The sequence below is a fragment of the Callionymus lyra genome, chromosome 19 (genome assembly GCF_982586985.1).
Source record: "Callionymus lyra chromosome 19, fCalLyr1.hap1.1, whole genome shotgun sequence".
NCBI lineage: Eukaryota > Metazoa > Chordata > Actinopteri > Syngnathiformes > Callionymidae > Callionymus > Callionymus lyra.
The window spans coordinates 5,698,102-5,719,840 of NC_141836.1; the positions used below are offsets into that span (position 1 = coordinate 5,698,102).

Here is a 21,739-nt window from a genome sequence, read left to right on the forward strand (position 1 = left end):
GTGTCACTCTGGCGCCCCCTATCCAACGCTTTTATTTTGAAAGGGAAAATTCAACTACTAGTATCAAAAAAGTTATCACAAGATTTTTTTTTTTTTTTGTTAACATTAGAGTCCCAGCTCCTCGGGGGCACCCGGTGGGATCTAGCGATTCGAAATGCAAAACAAAGTGAGTGAGTCAACACGGCTCAGTGTGTCAAGCACCAGGGAGGAAGTGTTGTGCAACTGCTCTTAGAGTGGACTGTTGTCACTCCACCCATCCTGTCCCTCACACACACACACACACACACACACACACACACACACGTGCTCTCATGCGTGGGGGGCCCCTGAGTGGTATCTCGGCCAAGCCCTCCACTCAGCGCTCTGACAAGGTTGTTTGATATCCGAGGAGGTTCCAGACAGGAAGTGAGCGAGGAGAGCAGTAACCCGATGGAGTCTGGCAGTTTTTTTTTAATTTTTAGTTTTTTTTATTTCGAGTCTTCTCAGAAAGCAGGACGCCGTGTTGTGTGCGACACGGCGAGGTGCGAGCGACACACAACGAGGTGTTGCCGCACAGTCTGGGCACGTCTAACACACTCTGCTAATCTAAAAGCCTTATCTCACAAGTGTGACATCCTGTCTATGCTGTGTAATCTGTACCACATAATATGGAGAGACAAAGTGCACACACACACACACACCTACACACACACACACAGACACACACACACTGTCACTGCAGCGGCTCTGAATCTGTCACACTTATCATAGTTGTTTTCCAGTAAACGACTCCGGCCTTGGGTCGGGATCATGTGTCCATCAGATTAGAATTTGTCAGCTTTTTCTTTTCTTTTTTTTTTAACGTCCGGTCAACTGGACCAATATCCAGGGTCCAAAGTCAGAACCGAAGCCCGGTTCTTCTCCACGCCTAGATCAAAAGGAAGACCATGTGTTTGTGACGCACACGCCCCGAAAAGTATTGAAACTTTTAAAAGAAGTACAAACGGCCAGAGTTCAAACTTATTACTCATATTTATTTCCACAATACTGTATTCAACAGTACTTTATTAACATTTGTATCTATTTATTTTCGGTCTTATTTTTATTATATTATTTTTTTAATGATACAGTTCATCTTTTAGATATACTGTATTTATTTATTTACATGCAAATATTTATTGCGTTTGTACATTTTCATTGTTGCAATTAAACCTCCGCCCACTAGATGGCAGCAGTCATTTCATCCTCCGCAGCGTAAGGATCAATGAAATCCCCCAAGATCAGGACAATGACTGAGGACGAGAGGATACTTCCGACCCCAGCAGCTTTTAAGGCTTATGTTTATTAATTCTTTCATGGTTTAGATTTCAATAAAGTTAAAAACAACAATAATAAATAACATTTAATTAACAGTTAACAAATATTTATGGCATTTGTTATTTTTTAAACTTCCTGGCAACAGTCATTACTTCCTAGTTAAATGAAAAATTATATCCATTGGGATCCAGGTCCTGACTGAGGACAAGAGGATACAGTAGACTCTTTCAACAAACCCTCTTAAGATCCCAGCGATAACTGAGCACAAGAGGATACAGTAGACTCTTTCAACAAACCCTCTTAAGATCCCAGCGATAACTGAGGACAAGAGGATACAGCAGACTCTTTCAACAAACCCTCTAAGATCCCTGCGATAACTGAGGACAAGAGGATACAGTAGACTCTTTCAACAAACCCTCTTAAGATCCCAGCGATAACTGAGGACAAGAGGATACAGCAGACTCTTTCAACAAACCCTCTAAGATCCCTGCGATAACTGAGGACAAGAGGATACAGCAGACTCTTTCAACAAACCCTCTTAAGATCCCAGCGATAACTGAGGACAAGAGGATACAGCAGACTCTTTCAACAAACCCTCTAAGATCCCTGCGATAACTGAGGACAAGAGGATACAGTAGACTCTTTCAACAAACCCTCTTAAGATCCCAGCGATAACTGAGGACAAGAGGATACAGTAGACTCTTTCAACAAACCCTCTTAAGATCCCAGCGATAACTGAGGACAAGAGGATACTGTAGACTCTTTCAACAAACCCTCTTAAGATCCCAGCGATAACTGAGGACAAGAGGATACAGTAGACTCTTTCAACAAACCCTCTAAGATCCCAGCGATAACTGAGGACAAGAGGATACAGTAGACTCTTTCAACAAACCCTCTAAGATCCCAGCGATAACTGAGGACAAGAGGATACAGTAGACTCTTTCAACAAACCCTCTTAAGATCCCAGCAATAACTGAGGACAAGAGGATACAGTAGACTCTTTCAACAAACCCTCTAATATCCCAACGATAACTGAGGACAAGAGGATACAGTAGACTCTTTCAACAAACCCTCTAAGATCCCAGCGATAACTGAGGACAAGAGGATACAGTAAACTCTTTCAACAAACCCTCTTAAGATCCCAGCGATAACTGAGGACAAGAGGATACAGTAGACTCTTTCAACAAACCCTCTAAGATCCCAGCGATAACTGAGGACAAGAGGATACAGTAGACTCTTTCAACAAACCCTCTTAAGATCGCAGCGATAACTGAGGACAAGAGGATACAGTAGACTCTTTCAACAAACCCTCTTAAGATCCCAGCGATAACTGAGGACAAGAGGATACAGTAGACTCTTTCAACAAACCCTCTAAGATCCCTGCGATAACTGAGGACAAGAGGATACAGTAGACTCTTTCAACAAACCCTCTAAGATCCCAGCGATAACTGAGGACAAGAGGATACAGCAGACTCTTTCAACAAACCCTCTAAGATCCCTGCGATAACTGACGACAAGAGGATACAGTAGACTCTTTCAACAAACCCTCTAAGATCCCAGCGATAACTGAGGACAAGAGGATACAGCAGACTCTTTCAACAAACCCTCTAAGATCCAAGCGATAACTGAGGACAAGAGGATACAGCAGACTCTTTCAACAAACCCTCTAAGATCCCTGCGATAACTGAGGACAAGAGGATACAGTAGACTCTTTCAACAAACCCTCTAAGATCCCAGCGATAACTGAGGACAAGAGGATACAGTAGACTCTTTCAACAAACCTTCTAAGATCCCAGCGATAACTGAGGACAAGAGGATACAGTAGACTCTTTCAACAAACCCTCTTAAGATCCCAGCGATAACTGAGGACAAGAGGATACAGTAGACTCTTTCAACAAACCCTCTTAAGATCCCAGCGATAACTGAGGACAAGAGGATACAGTAGACTCTTTCAACAAACCCTCTAAGATCCCAGCGATAACTGAGGACAAGAGGATACAGTAGACTCTTTCAACAAACCCTCTTAAGATCCCAGCGATAACTGAGGACAAGAGGATACAGTAGACTCTTTCAACAAACCCTCTAAGATCCCAGCGATAACTGAGGACAAGAGGATACAGTAGACTCTTTCAACAAACCCTCTTAAGATCCCTGCGATAACTGAGGACAAGAGGATACAGCAGACTCTTTCAACAAACCCTCTTAAGATCCCTGCGATAACTGAGGACAAGAGGATACAGTAGACTCTTTCAACAAACCCTCTAAGATCCCAGCGATAACTGAGGACAAGAGGATACAGCAGACTCTTTCAACAAACCCTCTTAAGATCCCTGCGATAACTGAGGACAAGAGGATACAGTAGACTCTTTCAACAAACCCTCTAAGATCCCAGCGATAACTGAGGACAAGAGGATACAGTAGACTCTTTCAACAAACCCTCTTAAGATCCCAGCGATAACTGAGGACAAGAGGATACAGCAGACTCTTTCAACAAAACCCTCTTAAGATCCCAGCGATAACTGAGGACAAGAGGATACAGCAGACTCTTTCAACAAACCCTCTAAGATCCAAGCAATGACTAAGGACGAGAGGATACAGTGACTCCAGCAGCTTTTAAAGCTGACGTTTGTACATATTTTGGTTTTAAAAACAAATGAAAGTAGTAGTAGTTAGTCAAGAGTCATGTGGTCTGTAAATTCTGCAACACCAGTGTCAAGTACTCAACAATAGTACAAATATATACTTGTTACTACAGTATCGATGATGCGTATCGTACAACACTTACAGTACAAGCAACATTACTGGTTAACAACTCGACTCAACTAACTTTAGAAGTTGATTACATAACATTTTCCTAGAGTTTTTTTTTTTTTTAACACCGTGTGTGTCGATGGCTCTTATGTACGTTCGTTCCACTTTGGACATTTTTTTTCAGTGAGTACATGTCTCTTAAAAAAGCCGATCCAGCTCGTCCGTCCCACTCCGGCTCTTGGCCCCCCCGACCTCCCCGGACACTCTCCACCGTCCCGAGAGCCGGATGTAAGCGCTGCACCCCTGGCAGCCAGTAATCCACGAGACGAGGGCGGGCACGTGGCAGAGCGACTTCGCCCACAGGGCAGCCGAGTGTGTGTGTGTGCGAGTGTGTGTGTGAGTGTGTGTGTGAGGGAGATCAGCCGTCTCTGGGCCTCTCTCTGCAGGCACAGACCTACAGCCCCGGCTTTACTGGCTGGATATGTAGGACACGGTCTCCTCGTCGCTGCCAACTGCAGACACGTCTCCACTAATCTGTTTCTCATTTTTTGACTTTGCGGCCCAGCTTTTTTTTTTTTTATCCAGTGTGTCTGTCCTGCGTTTTTGACTTTGTGTCGCCAACGAGATCATGTTTTGTTTTTTTTACCCGAATAGTATTTTAAGGTCAGACTGAATAAAAACAGTAAAAATAAATATAATCACCGACAAAAACTGTTTATTTTGCAGCAAGAGAGTCATTTTTTCTATAATTTTTGTAGTAAACTTGCATCTTGACGTGTCAAGAGTGACAGGCCTATGTTTTTCCAGAGAAAATCTGTGTTTTTTCTCATAAGAATACACCTTTTACACAGTAGTGATCAATAGAAAAAATGTATATATATATATTTTTTACTGGGCAGCCCTCGATCAGATGGTGCCGATGCTGGCGGCAGTGGTTTGAAATTCTATTTATCAGGGGCCACATTTTTACGAATTGCCTGTTTTTAGGGGCCGTCTAGATAAACTAAAAGTATAAACTAAAATCAAAAAATTGTATTTAATGTATTTATTTTATTTAATCTGTTGTTTTTTTTCCAAAATAGTTTTTTATATCCACTTAAATCTTCTTAAGGGGCAATAAATACTGAAAGTAAAAGGCAAAAACGACGAACAAAGGTCATATTAAGAAACTACTTTTGAATAAACGCAATGATAAGAAATAAAATAGTTAGGTTCTGCATGATCTTTGACCTCCTGAGGGCCACATAAGTGCAGTGAAAGGGATGCATGTGACCCCACTTTGCCCATTGGTCGCCATGGTTACAGGATAGCGACAAAGAACCACCGACTAAAACGATTGAACAGTTTAACACAAAACGCAATTTTGTGTCAAAATAGAAACATTTTCTTCGACTACTTCATCAACTATCGACACAATAACAATACACGTTTAAACATCTCGCTTCGTCTTGAATGACTGAAGTTTGTTGTGCTGGAAGCCGGTTCTGTGCATCAGATAAATGCGCTTTGGAACTCGATGGCCCGAACAACACAGCTGAACTCACCTACACACACCCACGGTTCAGCAGCCGCACAAACCTAGCAGCCTGTGTTTGCTCAAAGGCTGCCAAGGGAGGAGGCAGGAGGTGACCGGGGCGGCGTGTGCGAGCGTGTGCGAGCGTGCACGTGTGTTTGTCCGTCACACACAAACAAGACAAGCAAGGGTTTGTTTCGTTTCTCTGTCCTCGGCGTCACCGGCGGCGCCGGCGGTGGCCGTGACATCACGGCGGGGGATGTCGCCGGCAGACGTCCTTTTTTTTTACGCCCGATTGCGACGGGACTCCTTGAGATGATTTGGGGGAAACGCTGCTTCCACCACTGGGCCACGGTGCCAGTGTGTCAGGGACACGCGTGTGCGTGTTTGCGTGTAAGTCGAGCCGCTCTCCGAGGACACGGCGAGACGAGCGAACTGACAGCTGTCCTCTGTTCACCGCGGTCGCCTGAAACGATTTTTTCATTTGAAAACTAAAGGTCATGTGACTCTTCTCGGAGATTCTGCCGACTCGGTGGAAGCTTCAACGCCAGTTTTGCTCTTCGTCGACCCGGTGACCATTATATCACAGAGTAGATAAGCACTGAGGCGACACATACCTCTGCCAAGGAGCTTATTTTACTTTACATATTGTGTATTTTGTGTCATACTTTTTATATTAATTCCTCAATTTTGCTCTTCATCAACCGAGAAAACATATCACAGAGTAGATAAGCACTGAGAGGACACATACCTCTGCCAAGGGGCTTATTTTGCCATATATATTGTGTATTTTGTGTCATAGTTTTTCTATTCACTCGTCAAGATTGTGATACAAAAAGTCGGATAAGCACAGAGACGACACATACCTCTGCCAAGGGGCTTATTTCACCTAAATGATGGTGTATTTTGTGTCATAGTTTTTCTATTCACTCGTCAAGATTGTGATACAACAAGTCGGATAAGCACAGAGACGACACATACCTCTGCCAAGGGGCTTATTTCACTTGATATATTGTGTATTTTGTGTCATCGTCTTTCTATTCATTCCTCAGTTTTGCTCTTTATCGACCCGGTGACCATTATGTCACAGAGTAGATAAGCACTGAGGCGACACATACCTCTGCCAAGGAGTTAATGTCACATGATATGTTGTATATATTCATGAATATTTTACATATTTATTCAAAATTTAGTTCCTTTTTTTCACTAAACAAGATTTTTTTTCAGAAATTAACTTTTTTTTTTAATCCTTTTAAAATGTATTATTTAAGACAATTTTCAGGGAGCAAAGTTTAAAAAGGTCGATACTTGCACGATAAACACAACATTTAACAAGAAAAGCACTGAGGCGACACATACCTCTGCCAAGGAGCTTATTTCACATGTGTTGTATTCAAATGTTTGTGTTTTTTTTTAATATTCAGTCACCTGTTTGATAGTTAAAGCATTATATATTTTTTTATTCCACTAAATAATATATATTTTTATTATATATATATATATATGCAACCTTTTTATTCTTTTTTATTTTAAATCAATATTGAAGAAGAAATACTTTCCATTTTTCTAGTCAAATTCTAAAAATTCTTGATATGTTTCTTGAAGAATTGACCAAAAAAATGACACGTTTAGCGCCGAGACAACAAATACATCTGCCAAGGAGCTCGTGTCACATGACTTTGTTAAGTCACATCATATTCTCAATGGGTTGTTTTGTTTTGTTTTTATCATGAACTCGGCGAAATCTGCCGTAAACCTTAAGTTTTTGGACTAAATCTAAATTCTTGTGTTCCAGGCGCCGGACCCTCCTCCCGTCAAGAAGCCGAAGCACGAAGACCTCCAGGAGGAGAAGCCCCACGACTGGCTGCAGTCGCTGTCCTCGGCCAATAAGGTGAGTGTTGCCGAGGGCGCCTCGGGCAGAGCCGCCGGAGACTCCGAGATATCAGAGCCCACTTGTTTCAGATGATGCCGGGGCTTAAATTTAGATCGGGGGGCCGAGGGCGAGGCGGGGGGGGCGGCTATCATATGGATGGGTAACTGAGAAGCGCAATGATTCCCTGGGCGGGATGGAAGTCGGAGGTGTAACGGAACCCCGTGATGGATGACCCCGCAGAGGTCAGGATCCAGCAGAACGGTTCTGAAGCAGGTCCAGTTACTGACACCTCCAGACGCCTCGCACATTTATCTTCACACCGAGGCTGGAAGACGAGTCACTGAGACTCACAGTGATGGTTCTTATCAGAGAGATAAGGATCTTATCAGAGAGATAAGGATCTTATCATGAAGCTTCATCCTTGAGTTCGGAAGAAGATCCCAAAATAGTTTTTAAAAAAGCGAAATGAGTTAAAAAACGACTCAAGAAGTAAAAAAAAAACGACTTAGGAAGTTTAAAAAGATCTTGAGAAGTAATTAAAAAAATCTGAAGAAGTGAATAAAGATCTGAAAATCGCCTTAAAAAAAATCTTGTGAAGTTAAAAAAGATATGAAAATAGTAAAAGAAAAAAAAACGGGAGAAATTAAAAACATCCCAAGAAGTTTAAAAAGATATCGAGAAGTTATGAAATATCAAAAAATGTTTTTTGGGGGGGTTTTTTTAAACAAAAAAAATGGAGCGATTAAAAATATCTCAAGAAGTTTTTTAAAAAAATCACAAGAAGTTAAAAAAAGATTAGAAAATAGTAAAAAAAATTAGAAAACATCTCAAAAAGTAAAAAAAACATCTCAATAAGTTTATAAAAATCTCAAGAAGGTTAAAAAGGTCTTGAGAAGTTAAAACAAATCTGAAAATAGTAAAATTAAAAAAAATGAAGGAATGAAAAAGAGCTCAAGTAGTTAAAAAAAAAACATTTTAAGAAGTTTAAAAAGATCTTTAGAAGAAAATAAAAAATCTGGAGAAGTTAAAAAAAAATCTCAGAAAATAGTACAAAAAAAAACTGGAAGGATGAAAAAAATCTCAAGAAGTTTAAAAAATAGTAAGAAGAAATTAAATAACTTGAAAAATTAACAAAGATCTTGTGAAGTTAAAAAAGATTTGAAAATAGTAAAAGAAAAAAAACGGGAGAAATTAAAAACATCCCAAGAAGTTTAAAAAGATATCGAGAAGTTATGAAATATCAAAAAATGTTTTTTTGGGGGTTTTTTTTTAAACAAAAAAAATGGAGAGATTAAAAATATCTCAAGAAGTTTTTAAAAAGATTTGAAAATAGTAAAAAAAAATAGAAAACATCTCAAAAAGTATAAAAAAAAACATCTCAATAAGTTTATAAAAATCTCAAGAAGGTTAAAAAGGTCTTGAGAAGTTAAAACAAATCTGAAAATAGTCAAATTAAAAAAAATGGAGGAATGAAAAAGAGCTCAAGTAGTTAAAAAAAAACATTTTAAGAAGTTTAAAAAGATCTTTAGAAGAAAATAAAAAATCTGGAGAAGTTAAAAAGAAATCTCAGAAAATAGTACAAAAAAAAACTGGAAGGATGAAAAAAATCTCAAGAAGTTTAAAAAAAATAGTAAAAAGAAAATAAATAACTTCAACAAAGATCTGGAGAAGTTTCAAAAAGATCTTGAAAAGTTAAAAAATACTTAAAAATGGTAATAATAATAATAATAATATTTTAAAAACTGCTGAAATTTAAAAAGAATCCCAAGCGGCTATAAATATCTTTAGAGGTTTTTCATTTTCTTATTCGTCTTTAATGGCTCAGTAGGAAGTAAAAGAAAACTAGCTGAACATGATATTACAATAGATCCTTGAAATATATTAGTGAGCAATCATTGAAAACGATTCTCAACATTCAATCTAAATATATAATATATATATATATATATACAAGAAAAACCGATGGAAAAGTAATTTAATTTTTTTTAACAAGTAGAAATTCCAAGAGCGTAAGAATAAATGCTTTCGCTCAAGGACCCTCAAGGACCCTCAAGGACCCTCAAGGACCCTCGAGGCCCCAAAGTCCGTCATTATCCGCCTGTTGAGCGGCGACTGATTAAAGCTGTCGCTCGCCGGGGTCCCTCGAAGGTCGTAGGTCGGTGACTTCAGAGACGGATCGGCTCATTACAAAAGCGTGCGAATTAAAGTCGACGGCGCCTCGCTGCTGAACTCTGACCCCCACTTCGAATCGTCTCCCCCGTTACTGACTGGCACCATCATTTTTTTTATTTCTGTCTCCCAGGGTCTCAACTGCATCCAGCCTCGACAGAGGGCCTCGGCCTTCAGACCCTGGTCCCCTCAGGTCGCCGCCGGCGACAAGGAGCCGTCCAATCACCCGCTGGCGCTGCTGAGAGACAGGTGAGCTTCGGTCGACCGCTTTTTCGTCTTTCCCCGCGGCGCTCTTTCACACGTCTGGGTGGGCCGGAGCCGCAGGGGTCACGTCTGACTGTACCGCAGCCTCCCACGCTCCCATTATTCACGCACTCGTACCGCCAGCACCCACTTGTCCTCGCGCTGCCAATATCACGGCCAAGTTTCCGCTGCAGTGGGAGGGAAGAAGCTGCCAGCGCTTCTCTTTCCATTCCTCTTCCATCGAAATCAAGAGCAAAAAAATGTCCCTGACTTACTGTCCTTTTTTCGCAGCTTCTACAACTACAAGAGCCTGGAGAACGCCGTGGCCCCCAACGTGGCCCTCACGCCGCTCCCGCTCACCAAGGCGCCGGGGCCCCCCGGCGAGCCCTCCGTCCCCGGCGAGCCGGAGAGCGCGAGCAGCAAGCCGAGGAAGAGGAGGGCCGCCGAGGAGCTGGCGCCGCCCGGGGCCCCCGAGGGCCCCAAGTCGTCGTCCTCGTCCTCCTCGGCCGGCAAACAAGCGCCGGCGCAGGAGGATAAGGATTCGGAGGTGGAGATCGAGGTGGAGAGCAGAGACGAGTGTAAGGAGTTGATGGATTGGACGTCAATCAGTGCCAGAAGATATTGAATTTACACTTTAAATGATTGTTTTTTAATTAATGCAACTCAATAAGTTGTTGTTTTTTTTATTATTGAATTTAAAAATTATAATATCTTTTTAAATATTTTTTTTTCTTGTTCTAATTATTAAAAATGTTTTCTAAATATATATATTTTTTTATTTTTAGCTTTTTAAATTCAATATAGAAACGATGGTAAAGTAGTGCCACCATTTTGGAATTCAAAGGCTATGAATTAAAAAAAAAATAAAAATAAATAATAAACAATTCGTTTTTTAATTATTTGAATAAGAATGTCTAAATCTCAATTAATTCATTTAAAATTTTAAATTAAATTAAAAAATTAATCTTTAAGATTAAAAAATATTGTATTAAATTGTTAAAATTAAAACGAATTAAACCTTTCAATAAAGAAACATTTAATTTAATTACTAAATAATATCTAAGATGCGTAAATCAAATACATTTGTATACAAACATTTAATAATATGGATAAACTTCAATATAAATCCTGTTTGAAATAATATTTTATTTCCCTCCTGCAGTGACTTCGTCGGTGTCCTCGCTCTCCTCGCCGTCCTTCACCTCGTCCAGCAGCTCGGCGAAGGACCTGAGCTCCCCTGGCGCCCAGGGACCCAACTGCACCGTCACGACGGCGGAGGCGCCCGGCGTCCCGGCGGCGCCGGCGCCTCCGCCCTCCAACACCAACCCGGAGCAGGGTCTGGAGTCCGAGCTGGAGAGTCTGAGGCTGGCGCTGGACGGCGGACTGGACTCCAAAGAGTCCAAGGAGAAGTTCCTGCACGAGATCGTGAAGATGAGGGTGAAGCAGGAGGAGAAGCTGGGGTCGGCCCTGCAGGCCAAACGCAGCCTTCAGCAGGTAGAGAACATACTTCCAGAACACCTCTGGGTCCATGAATCCTCTTAGTATTACTGTATTATTACAGATATTACATAATGTCCTAAATACATCAGCAGTGTTTATAATCAGGTGTTTTGTATTGATGTTGATTCTACTCGCCGACTCAAATTGATTGAAGTTATACTCCTCTATGCTCCGTAGTATTACTCCGCTAGGCTCCATAGTATTACTTTCCAGGCTCTGTAATATTACTCAGCTAAGCTCTGTAGTATTACTCCACAAGACTCCCTAGTATTACTCTGCTAGGCTCCCTAGTATTACCCCACAAGGCTCTGTAGTATTACTCTGCTAGGCTCTGTAGTATTACTCCACAAGGCTCTGTAGTATTGCTCCGCTAGGCTCCCTAGTATTACTTGCCAGGCTCTGTAGTATTACTCTGCTAGGCTCCATAGTATTACTCCACAAGACTCCCTAGTATTACTCTGCTGGGCTCCCTAGTATTACTTGCCAGGCTCTGTAGTATTACTCTGCTAGGCTCCATAGTATTACTCCACAAGACTCCCTAGTATTACTCTGCTGGGCTCCCTAGTATTACTTGCCAGGTACTGTAGTATTACTCTGCTAGGCTCTGTAGTATTACTCCAGAAGACTCCCTAGTATTACTCTGCTGGGCTCCCTAGTATTACTTGCCAGGTACTGTAGTATTACTCTGCTAGGCTCTGTAGTATTACTCCAGAAGACTCCCTAGTATTACTCTGCTGGGCTCCCTAGTATTACTTGCCAGGTACTGTAGTATTACTCTGCTAGGCTCTGTAGTATTACTTGCCAGGCACTGTAGTATTACTCTACTAGGCTCTGTAGTATTACTCCAGAAGACTCCCTAGTATTACTCAGCTGGGCTCCCTAGTATTACCCCACAAGACTCTGTAGTATTACTCCGCTTGGCTCCCTAGTACCACTGGCCAGGCTCTGTAGTATAACTCCTCTATGCTCCATAGAAGTACTCCAGTAGGTTCCCTAGTATTACTCCTAGAGTCTTCCTAGTATAACTTGCTAGGCTCCGTAGTATTTCTCTGCTAGGATTAGTGGTATTACTCCAGTAGTGCTCCGTAGTATTTTAAACGAATGGCACCTTATAATCGAAAAAAAAATACAGTATCTCTTTTAATTTTTGAGGTTTAGATATTTCGAATCATCTTGAATCTTCAAGGAAGACATCATGAAACGATACTTTAAAGGCATCAAACTCTCAGACCCTGTTACACAACAGTGTGTGTCGAGGTCTGATGCCGCCTTTATGTTGCAAATCTGTGGAGACTTCAGCCTCACGTCCAAACTCCAGTGTTTGCCTGAGTTGGCGAGTGATAACAATAGAGAGAGGATGTTTCTGCGGAGGCCAGACTTCCAATTTTTATTTTTGGCCTTGGACCGGGAACAAGAACATGCAGAGGAAAGAGCGTCTTTTGTGTGTGTGTGCGGGGTTGTGTGTGTGTGTGTGTGTGTGTGTAAAACCGTGGCGCCGGTGTGAGCGTCGTGTCTGATTGGACGGCGGCCACGCCGGTGAGGAGTCGGCTTTTATGTAAAGTCGACTTTAAGTACAAAGTTTGACGACGGACGTGTTTGTGTGAAACCGCGTGGATTCCCACGAGGAAACCTCGCATTAGCGAGGAAGGAAACCGAACCTTCGCGGCGTACGGACCGTAAACCCTGACCTCGGACAGAACCTGTTAAACGCGGAACCTTCTGCTTTCAGGAGCTGGAGTTCTTGCGGGTCGCCAAAAAGGAGAAGCTGCGGGAGGCCACCGAGGCCAAGCGCAACCTGAGGAAGGAAATCGAGCGCCTGCGAGCCGAGAGCGAGAAGAAGATGAAGGAAGCCAACGAGTCGCGCGTCCGCCTGAAGAGGGAGCTGGAGCAGGCGCGGCAGCTGAGGGTCTGCGACAAGGGCTGCGAGGCCGGACGCCTGCGCGCCAAGTACTCGGCACTGGTCAGTATCACACTTGACTTCTAGAGGAACTCAATATATCCTTGTTTCGACGGTAGTGCAATATATCATATCGTTACCCCTGTATCGTGATACGTATCATATCAATGTCCCTGTATTGTGATACGTATCGTATCGTTGTCCCTGTATCGTGATACGTATCATATCAATGTCCCTGTATCGTGATACGTATCATATCGTAGTCCCTGTATTGTGATACGTATCCTATCATTACCCCTGTATCGTGATACGTATCATATCAATGTCCCTGTATTGTGATACGTATCATATCAATGTCCCTGTATTGTGATACGTATCGTATCGTTACCCCTGTATCGTGATACGTATCATATCAATGTCCCTGTATTGTGATACGTATCGTATCGTTACCCCTGTATCGTGATACGTATCATATCAATGTCCCTGTATTGTGATACGTATCGTATCGTTACCCCTGTATCGTGATACGTATCATATCGTAGTCCCTGTATCATGATACGTATCCTATCGTTACCCCTGTATCGTGATACGTATCATATCAATGTCCCTGTATTGTGATACGTATCGTATCGTTGTCCCTGTATCGTGATACGTATCATATCAATGTCCCTGAATCGCGATACGTATCATATCAATGTCCCTGAATCGCGATACGTATCGTATCATTACACCTGTATTGTGATGCGTATCATTACCCCTGTATCGTGATACGTATCATATAAATGTCCCTGTTTCATGATACATATATCAATGTCCCTGTATTGTGATATGTATCGTTACCCCTGTATCGTGATACGTATCATATCAATCAATGTCCCTGCATTGTGATACGTATCGTTACCCCTGTATCGTGATACGTATCATATCAATGTCCCTGTATTGTGATACGTATCGTATCGTTACCCCTGTATCGTGATACGTATCATATCAATGTCCCTGTATTGTGATACGTATCGTATCGTTACCCCTGTATCGTGATACGTATCATATCGTAGTCCCTGTATCATGATACGTATCCTATCGTTACCCCTGTATCGTGATACGTATCATATCAATGTCCCTGTATTGTGATACGTATCGTATCGTTGTCCCTGTATCGTGATACGTATCATATCAATGTCCCTGAATCGCGATACGTATCATATCAATGTCCCTGAATCGCGATACGTATCGTATCATTACACCTGTATTGTGATGCGTATCATTACCCCTGTATCGTGATACGTATCATATAAATGTCCCTGTTTCATGATACATATATCAATGTCCCTGTATTGTGATATGTATCGTTACCCCTGTATCGTGATACGTATCATATCAATCAATGTCCCTGCATTGTGATACGTATCGTTACCCCTGTATCGTGATACGTATCATATCAATGTCCCTGTATTGTGATACATATCGTATCGTTACCCCTGTATCGTGATACGTATCATATCAATGTCCCTGTATTGTGATACGTATCGTATCGTTACCCCTGTATCGTGATACGTATCATATCGTAGTCCCTGTATCATGATACGTATCCTATCGTTACCCCTGTATCGTGATACGTATCATATCAATGTCCCTGTATTGTGATACGTATCGTATCGTTGTCCCTGTATCGTGATACGTATCATATCAATGTCCCTGAATCGCGATACGTATCATATCAATGTCCCTGAATCGCGATACGTATCGTATCATTACACCTGTATTGTGATGCGTATCATTACCCCTGTATCGTGATACGTATCATATAAATGTCCCTGTTTCATGATACATATATCAATGTCCCTGTATTGTGATATGTATCGTTACCCCTGTATCGTGATACGTATCATATCAATCAATGTCCCTGCATTGTGATACGTATCGTTACCCCTGTATCGTGATACGTATCATATCAATGTCCCTGTATTGTGATACGTATCGTTACCCCTGTATCGTGATACGTATCATATCATTGTCCCTGTATTATGATATGTATCGTTACCCCTGTATCGTGATGCGTATCATATCAATGTCCCTGTATTGTGATACCTATCGTTACCGCTGTGTCGTGATACGTATCGTATCGTTGTCCCTGTATTGTGATACATATCGTATCATTACCGCTGTGTCGTGATACATAGCGTATCGTTGCCCCTTTATCGTGATGGGTATCGTAATGTTGCCCTTGTATCGTCATACGTATCTTAACGTTGTCCCTGTATCGTGATACATATAGTAACGTTGTCCTTGTATCGTCATATGTATCTTAACGTTGTCCCTGTATCGTGATACGCATCATATCTTTGCCCCTGTATCGTGATGGGTATCGTAATGTTGCCCCTGTATCGTGATACTTATTGTGTCGTTGCCCCTGTATCCCTGCACGTATCCCCATCATTTACTCACTGATTCATAAAATAAGTTAATAATTCTTGTGATAATTGAATAATTACTTTATTAGAATTTGTTTCATTCCAAAAAGAAAAGCCCTTAAAGAAGAAAGAGAAAAAAAGGGTCAAAATATAATATGTTGTTAGTGTTTGACGATCGTTTAACTCTAAAATAAAAGTACTTCCTGTGACTGGATGGATCCTGATCCTCTCTGGGATCTTACTGGGATCTCAACCCGCGTCACTCAAACGTCGCAAACCAGCCGTTGGTCTGAACAGAAGCAGCACTTCCTGCTCCTCCGTCGAAAATAAATGGAGCGTAGACGGTCCCTCCCCTTCCCTAGAAAACAGGAAGCGACCCTGCTTTCCTGGGGCATCATGGGAAAGAAAGATTAGACAAAACATGGGGGAGTTTTGTCTCTCCAGCTGGGACGCCAGAGCTCATTAACGCACAGGCTTGCAGTGTTGCTGCACACTTCCCAAATTTAGAATGGGTTTGTGAATGAGGCTCTTTCTCCTAAATCTGCTTTGTACGCTTTTTTTTTTTCCTGGATTCTTTCAGAGCCGCCTGGAGCTCCGGAGCTGCTTTTGGAAAAATGATTTTGTCTGGTTTTTACAGCCTAACGTCATGTTTAATAACTATAAGTTGGGGCTACTTTGAGAAATATTTAAACAGTATATTAAAAGATCATATCTTTATTTATTTTACATTAGTTGATCATTAATTAAATAATGTTTAAAACACACAAAAACAAGGACAAAAGAACAAAACTACGGAATAAATTAAATAAAAGGAGTGAGAAAAAATCATAAAAAATAACAAAACAAAAGCAGCATGTCCAGCAAACATCTATATTTATAAAATTGTTCAAATTAAATGTTCCATTCTGACAAGTTCCCGAAATTCTTAAAAAATGCTCTATATCAACTGTACCTTTTAAAATAAAAGTACAAATTTAAAAGTAAAAAACTGGTAACAAAAAGAAATCCTTATAACTTTTATATGACTTTTTAATCTGATGTAAAAGTGTTTTATTCACTCAATTATTTTTGAAGGGCAATAAATGACCTTGTAATGACTTTATAAAATTGTAAGTTCTACATGATCCGTGTGATTACTTATCTTTTTTTTATAGGTTTTACAAGGAACCAAGTTGTCTTTCAAATTTACCCCCAAAAAATCGTATTTTTCACGACTAATCAAATAAAAGAAGTTCATGAATTTTCCACAGTTTGAGTCGTTTCATGATTAAAATAATCCAAATTTAATCAAATGAAAACCTTGTGATTAACATGATGAATCCTCGTCCTCAACATTTTTTCCCGTCCCGTCCCCCCAGATCGAGGACCTCCAGATGAAGCTGCAGCACGCCGAGGCCGACCGCGAGCAGCTCCGGGCCGACCTGCTGCACGAGCGGGAGGCGCGGGAGCACCTGGAGAGGGTGGTGAAGGAGCTGCAGGTGCAGCTCTGGCCCAAACCCGGCGGCGGCGAGGAGGAGGCGGAGACGAAGGAGACGCCGACGAAGAGCCGGCCCAACGGAACCGCCCCCCCGCCGTCCCTCCTGCAGCACCAGTACCACCACCACCACCACCACCACGCCGTCCACCCGGGCTCGTCCTCCAATCAGAGCTCGCCCGCCTCGCTGGTCGCCCGCTCTTTGACAATCCCTGTTCCCGAGGAGACATCATAAGCTACTGGACTCCTGAGTGACCACGAATGAACAAAAATGGTGCGGCCCCTCGTCCCCCCTCGGTGGTTGATGCGAACTTTTCTAAGGACACTTTTTCTTCTTTTTTTTAAAAAAGTGAGCACTTCTTTTTCTTTTCTTTGTGAAATCCCTGCTCTCTTGTCACGACACACTCATATCAAGGCGGTTTTTTTTTGGACTCACCTACGATCGGTCAGCTGTATGACGCACCTCACATTAAATTAAGGATTGTAAATATGAATATATGTTTCTTTTTTTTTTTAATTTTACGATAATGAATCGCACTTTTGTCCGAACAAATTACTGTTGTACCCCCCCCTCTCTCTCGCTCACCCACCCACCCCGGCGAGAGAACGATATTAAAAGGTGTAGGGGGGGGGGGGGAGCGAAGCGCACCTCCGTCTGTTACTCCAGCCACACCTTCTTTCTTTTTTTTTCCTGTTTTTTGTAATATACGGAAATGTCACATGATCAGCTGGAGAGGCGTCGGGAGACTCGCACAAATCACGTCTGGCGGCCGTCGCTCTGTGGGTACAATGCAATCAGAATGTAGGTGTTTCTTCCTCTTTTTTTTTTTTTGGATGTTTTTAATGGTGGAGATATTTTATCGCTCGTCTGTTATGTTCACTTTTTAATAGAAAAAAAACTCATATTTTCTTCATGCATGAGAATTTAAAAGAAATAATGCCGTTCATATAGTCAGCTATGGGGGCATTGATACTGTACATGTTTTTATTGCAATATTACGCTTCTTATAACGACAAATGTTTTAAAAAAAACTTCTTTAATGCAACAAAATATTGAAAGAAAAAAAAAAAGAAAGGAGTAATTAATGCTGGACAACCTCAAGTGCCTGCGGTGGGCGAAGGTTTCCAGAGGAGCTGAAGCTCAGCGTTCCTTAAAGCACTCAGTTTACAAACCAATTGAACAAATGTGAGACACTTTTTTTTTTTTTTTGTCTGAATGAGTGCTTTTTAAAAAAGAAAAAAAAAAGAAAAAATCAATTCAAATCGACGATATGCATGTTCATTTTTTTTATAAATATGAAGAGCCACTTTTTTTGTGAATTGTTACTTTGTAAATAAAGTTGTGCGCTCGCGCGACGGGGCATTACGTTCGACGCCCGTTTTCTTAATGCTGAAAAATCTTTGACCAGAAAAAAAAATTTGGTACACTTTTGTTGTTTTTTTTTTCTCACTCTTAAAGGTGAAAAAAAAGAAGAGATTTTAACAAAAAGTCTTGTTTTTCTAAAAACTTTTTTGAGACGCAGCAATAAGAGTCCAGAGACGAGTAGATCAATACTTTGCCAGTGTGACGAGTTGAATTTGTACATATGTTTTTCATTTACACAGTTGTATAATACATGTACATGGTGTTTTCCTTTTTCAAAAAAGGTTTTTTCTTACAATAGAGATTTCTTTTCTTTTTTTTTTCCCCCTTCCTTTTTAAAAAACAAAAAAAATGTTGTGTTTTAACTGCAGCGTGTCAGAGAATATTCCCCACGTCCATGTTAATCCATATTTTATTTTTTACTGTAGAGTCTTTTTATTGAATTACTTTTTCACCGGTTCATATATATTTTTAACAGACTGCTCGGATTGTCGTCCCCGTGTCTCCATCTAGCCCTGTGCTGCTGCTAATACATATAAACTTTACAGTCTATTTTTATGTAAGAGGTTAACGTAAGCTTTCTCCTTTATTAACGCAACATAAACAGCAAGACAACAAGCTCGGCTTCTTCATCGACCCCCGACCCCCCCCGTGTCTCCCTCATCCATCACGCCTTCGTCGACCCCCCCCCCCTCCTGTCGCCCCCCCCCCTCCCCCCCGCACACGGACATTATTGTAAAGTAAAGGACTATATGAGATTATGTTTGAAAATAGCTATGCTTATATACAACAGTGACTGAATGTACAGTGTATAGATGCATTACCAGAATTAAAGTTGTTTGTCCAGATTGATCGAGTTGCTTTTCTTCTTCCTTTTTTTTTTCCGCCACGACAGCAGCCGAATGGTTTCTCTATAGCGACATTAAAAAAACAAGAAGGATATGTCTCGCCTGCAGTTGATACAAAACTCTGCAGCGAGAATTCTGAGCTGCTCTAGTAGAAGAACTTACATTTCTCCGATCCTTAAAACTCTTCACTGGCTGCCAGTTTCTTTCAGGATCAACTTTAAAAGACATTTTTATTTGTTCAGGCTTTTCCTGTGTTTTTCTCTGTGGTATCTTTAACTTTTAAAGTATATATTTTATTGAGTTATTGTTTTGATTGTTTTTGTAACCCTGGTCTAGAAAAGCTCTTTATAAATATAGATTATTTACTTACATAAGTGGGGAAAAAGTATTTTATTTTGTATGTATTACTATTATTTATGACTAATTTTAATACTTTTTGTGAGTATTTATTGCCCCTTAAAACGATTTAAATTAATATTTTAGTGATTTTACGTGAGATTTACTATTTTATAAAAAATTATATGAAATATAATTAATGTTTTTTTATTAGCATATGTAGCTTGATTTTATTACTTCGTTTTGCACTCAAATATGCGCAAAATCAAACTATACTTACTCATGTCGGTGATTTATAAAGAGTTTAAGGTAAGTTAAAACTAAGATAAAACGCGCCTGAAAGAATAAAAACTATATGAAAGTCAGACTCTACTTCCTGTCTGTCCATCAGTCCATCCATCTGTCAATCAATCAGTCTCTGGTCCTTATACTGGATGAGATGTAACTTTATTGATCCATTGTGAAAATTCCTTTGGGAGATTAAATCTGTCTGTACATCCGTCTGTCCATCTGTCCATCATTTTTTCAATATGTCTCTTTGCCCGTCCTTCTATCTGTTTCTATATCTTTCTGACCGTCCATCCATATGTCAAACTATCCATCCATCCATCTGTCCGTCATTCTTTCAATGTGTCCGTCTGCCCGTCCCTCTATCCGTCTGTATATCCGTCTGTCTGTCTGTCCATCTGTCCTTCCATGTAACAATCTGTCCATCTATCTATCTGTCTAACTGTGTGTCTTTCTGCCCATCCATCCATCCATCAATGTGTCTGTATATATGTCCATCCATCTGTCCGTCCATCCTTCTCTGCGTCCATTCATCCATCTGTCTTTTCGTCCACATGTCCTACCATTAAACTGTCTCTCTGTCCATCTATTTATCTATCAATACGTCTATATGTCCGTCCATCTGTCTGTCTATCCATCTAGCTGTCCATTCGTCCGTCTGTCTTTCAAATTGTGAAACCTGTCTGTCTGACTGTCCCTCTGTCAATCTGTTTATATGTCCATCCTTTCCTCTGTCTGTTCGTCCATATGTCCTTCCATTTATCTGTCTCTCTGTCCATCTATTTATCTATCAATACGTCTATATGTCCGTCCATCTGTCTGTCTATCCATCTAGCTGTCCATTCGTCCGTCTGTCTTTCAAATTGTGAAACCTGTCTGTCTGACTGTCCCTCTGTCAATCTGTTCATATGTCCATCCTTTCGTCTGTCTGTTCGTCCATCTGTCCTTCCATTTATCAATCTGTCTGTCTAGCTATCTTTCTAACTGTCTGTTTTTCTGCCCGTCCATCCATCCATCCATCAATCTGTCTGTATATATGTGCATCCATCTGTCCGTCTATCCTACTCTGTGTCCATTCGTCCATCTGTCCTACCATTTATCTGTCTCTCTGTCCATCTATTTATCTATCAATCTGTCTATATGTCCGTCCATCTGTCTGTCTATCAATCTAGCTGTCCATTCGTCCGTCTGTCTTTCAAATTGTGAAACCTGTCTGTCCTTTCCTCTGTCTGTTCGTCCATAAAACCTTCCATTTATCTGTCTCTCTGTCCATCTATTTATCCATCAATACGTCTATATGTCCGTCCATCTGTCTGTCTATCCATCTAGCTGTCCATTCGTCCGTCTGTCTTTCAAATTGTGTACCTGTCTGTCTGACCCTCCCTCTGTCAATCTGTTCATATGTCCATCCTTTCGTCTGTCTGTTCGTCCATCTGTCCTTCCATTTATCAATCTGTCTGTCTAGCTATCTGTCTAACTGTCTGTTTTTCTGCCCGTCCATCCATCCATCCATCAATCTGTCTGTATATATGTGCATCCATCTGTCCGTCTATCCTTCTCTGTGTCCATTCGTCCATCTGTCCTTCCATTTATCGGTCTCTCTGTCCATCTATTTATGTATCAATCTGTCTATATGTCCGTCCATCTGTCTGTCTATCCATCTAGCTGTCCATTCGTCCGTCTGTCTTTCAAATTGTGTACATGTCTGTCTGACCCTCCCTCTGTCAATCTGTTCATATGTCCATTCTTTCGTCTGTCTGCCCGTCCATCCATCCAT

At 41.1% G+C, this 21,739-nt stretch overlaps 1 protein-coding gene across 1 annotated transcript in view; it reads left to right on the plus strand.

The window, feature by feature from the left end:
- Window positions 1-19,336, plus strand: part of LOC148059123 (ski oncogene-like) — a 76,784-nt gene extending 57,448 nt beyond the window's left edge. The window contains exons 2-7 of the mRNA XM_087780733.1: window positions 7,356-7,451; window positions 9,736-9,851; window positions 10,137-10,423; window positions 11,008-11,339; window positions 13,075-13,305; window positions 17,012-19,336. Of these exons, the coding sequence (XP_087636859.1) occupies window positions 7,356-7,451; window positions 9,736-9,851; window positions 10,137-10,423; window positions 11,008-11,339; window positions 13,075-13,305; window positions 17,012-17,362 (1,413 nt within the window). The 3' untranslated portion in view covers window positions 17,363-19,336. The remainder of the gene's footprint in view (window positions 1-7,355; window positions 7,452-9,735; window positions 9,852-10,136; window positions 10,424-11,007; window positions 11,340-13,074; window positions 13,306-17,011) is intronic.
- The last annotated feature ends 2,403 nt before the right edge of the window (window positions 19,337-21,739 follow it).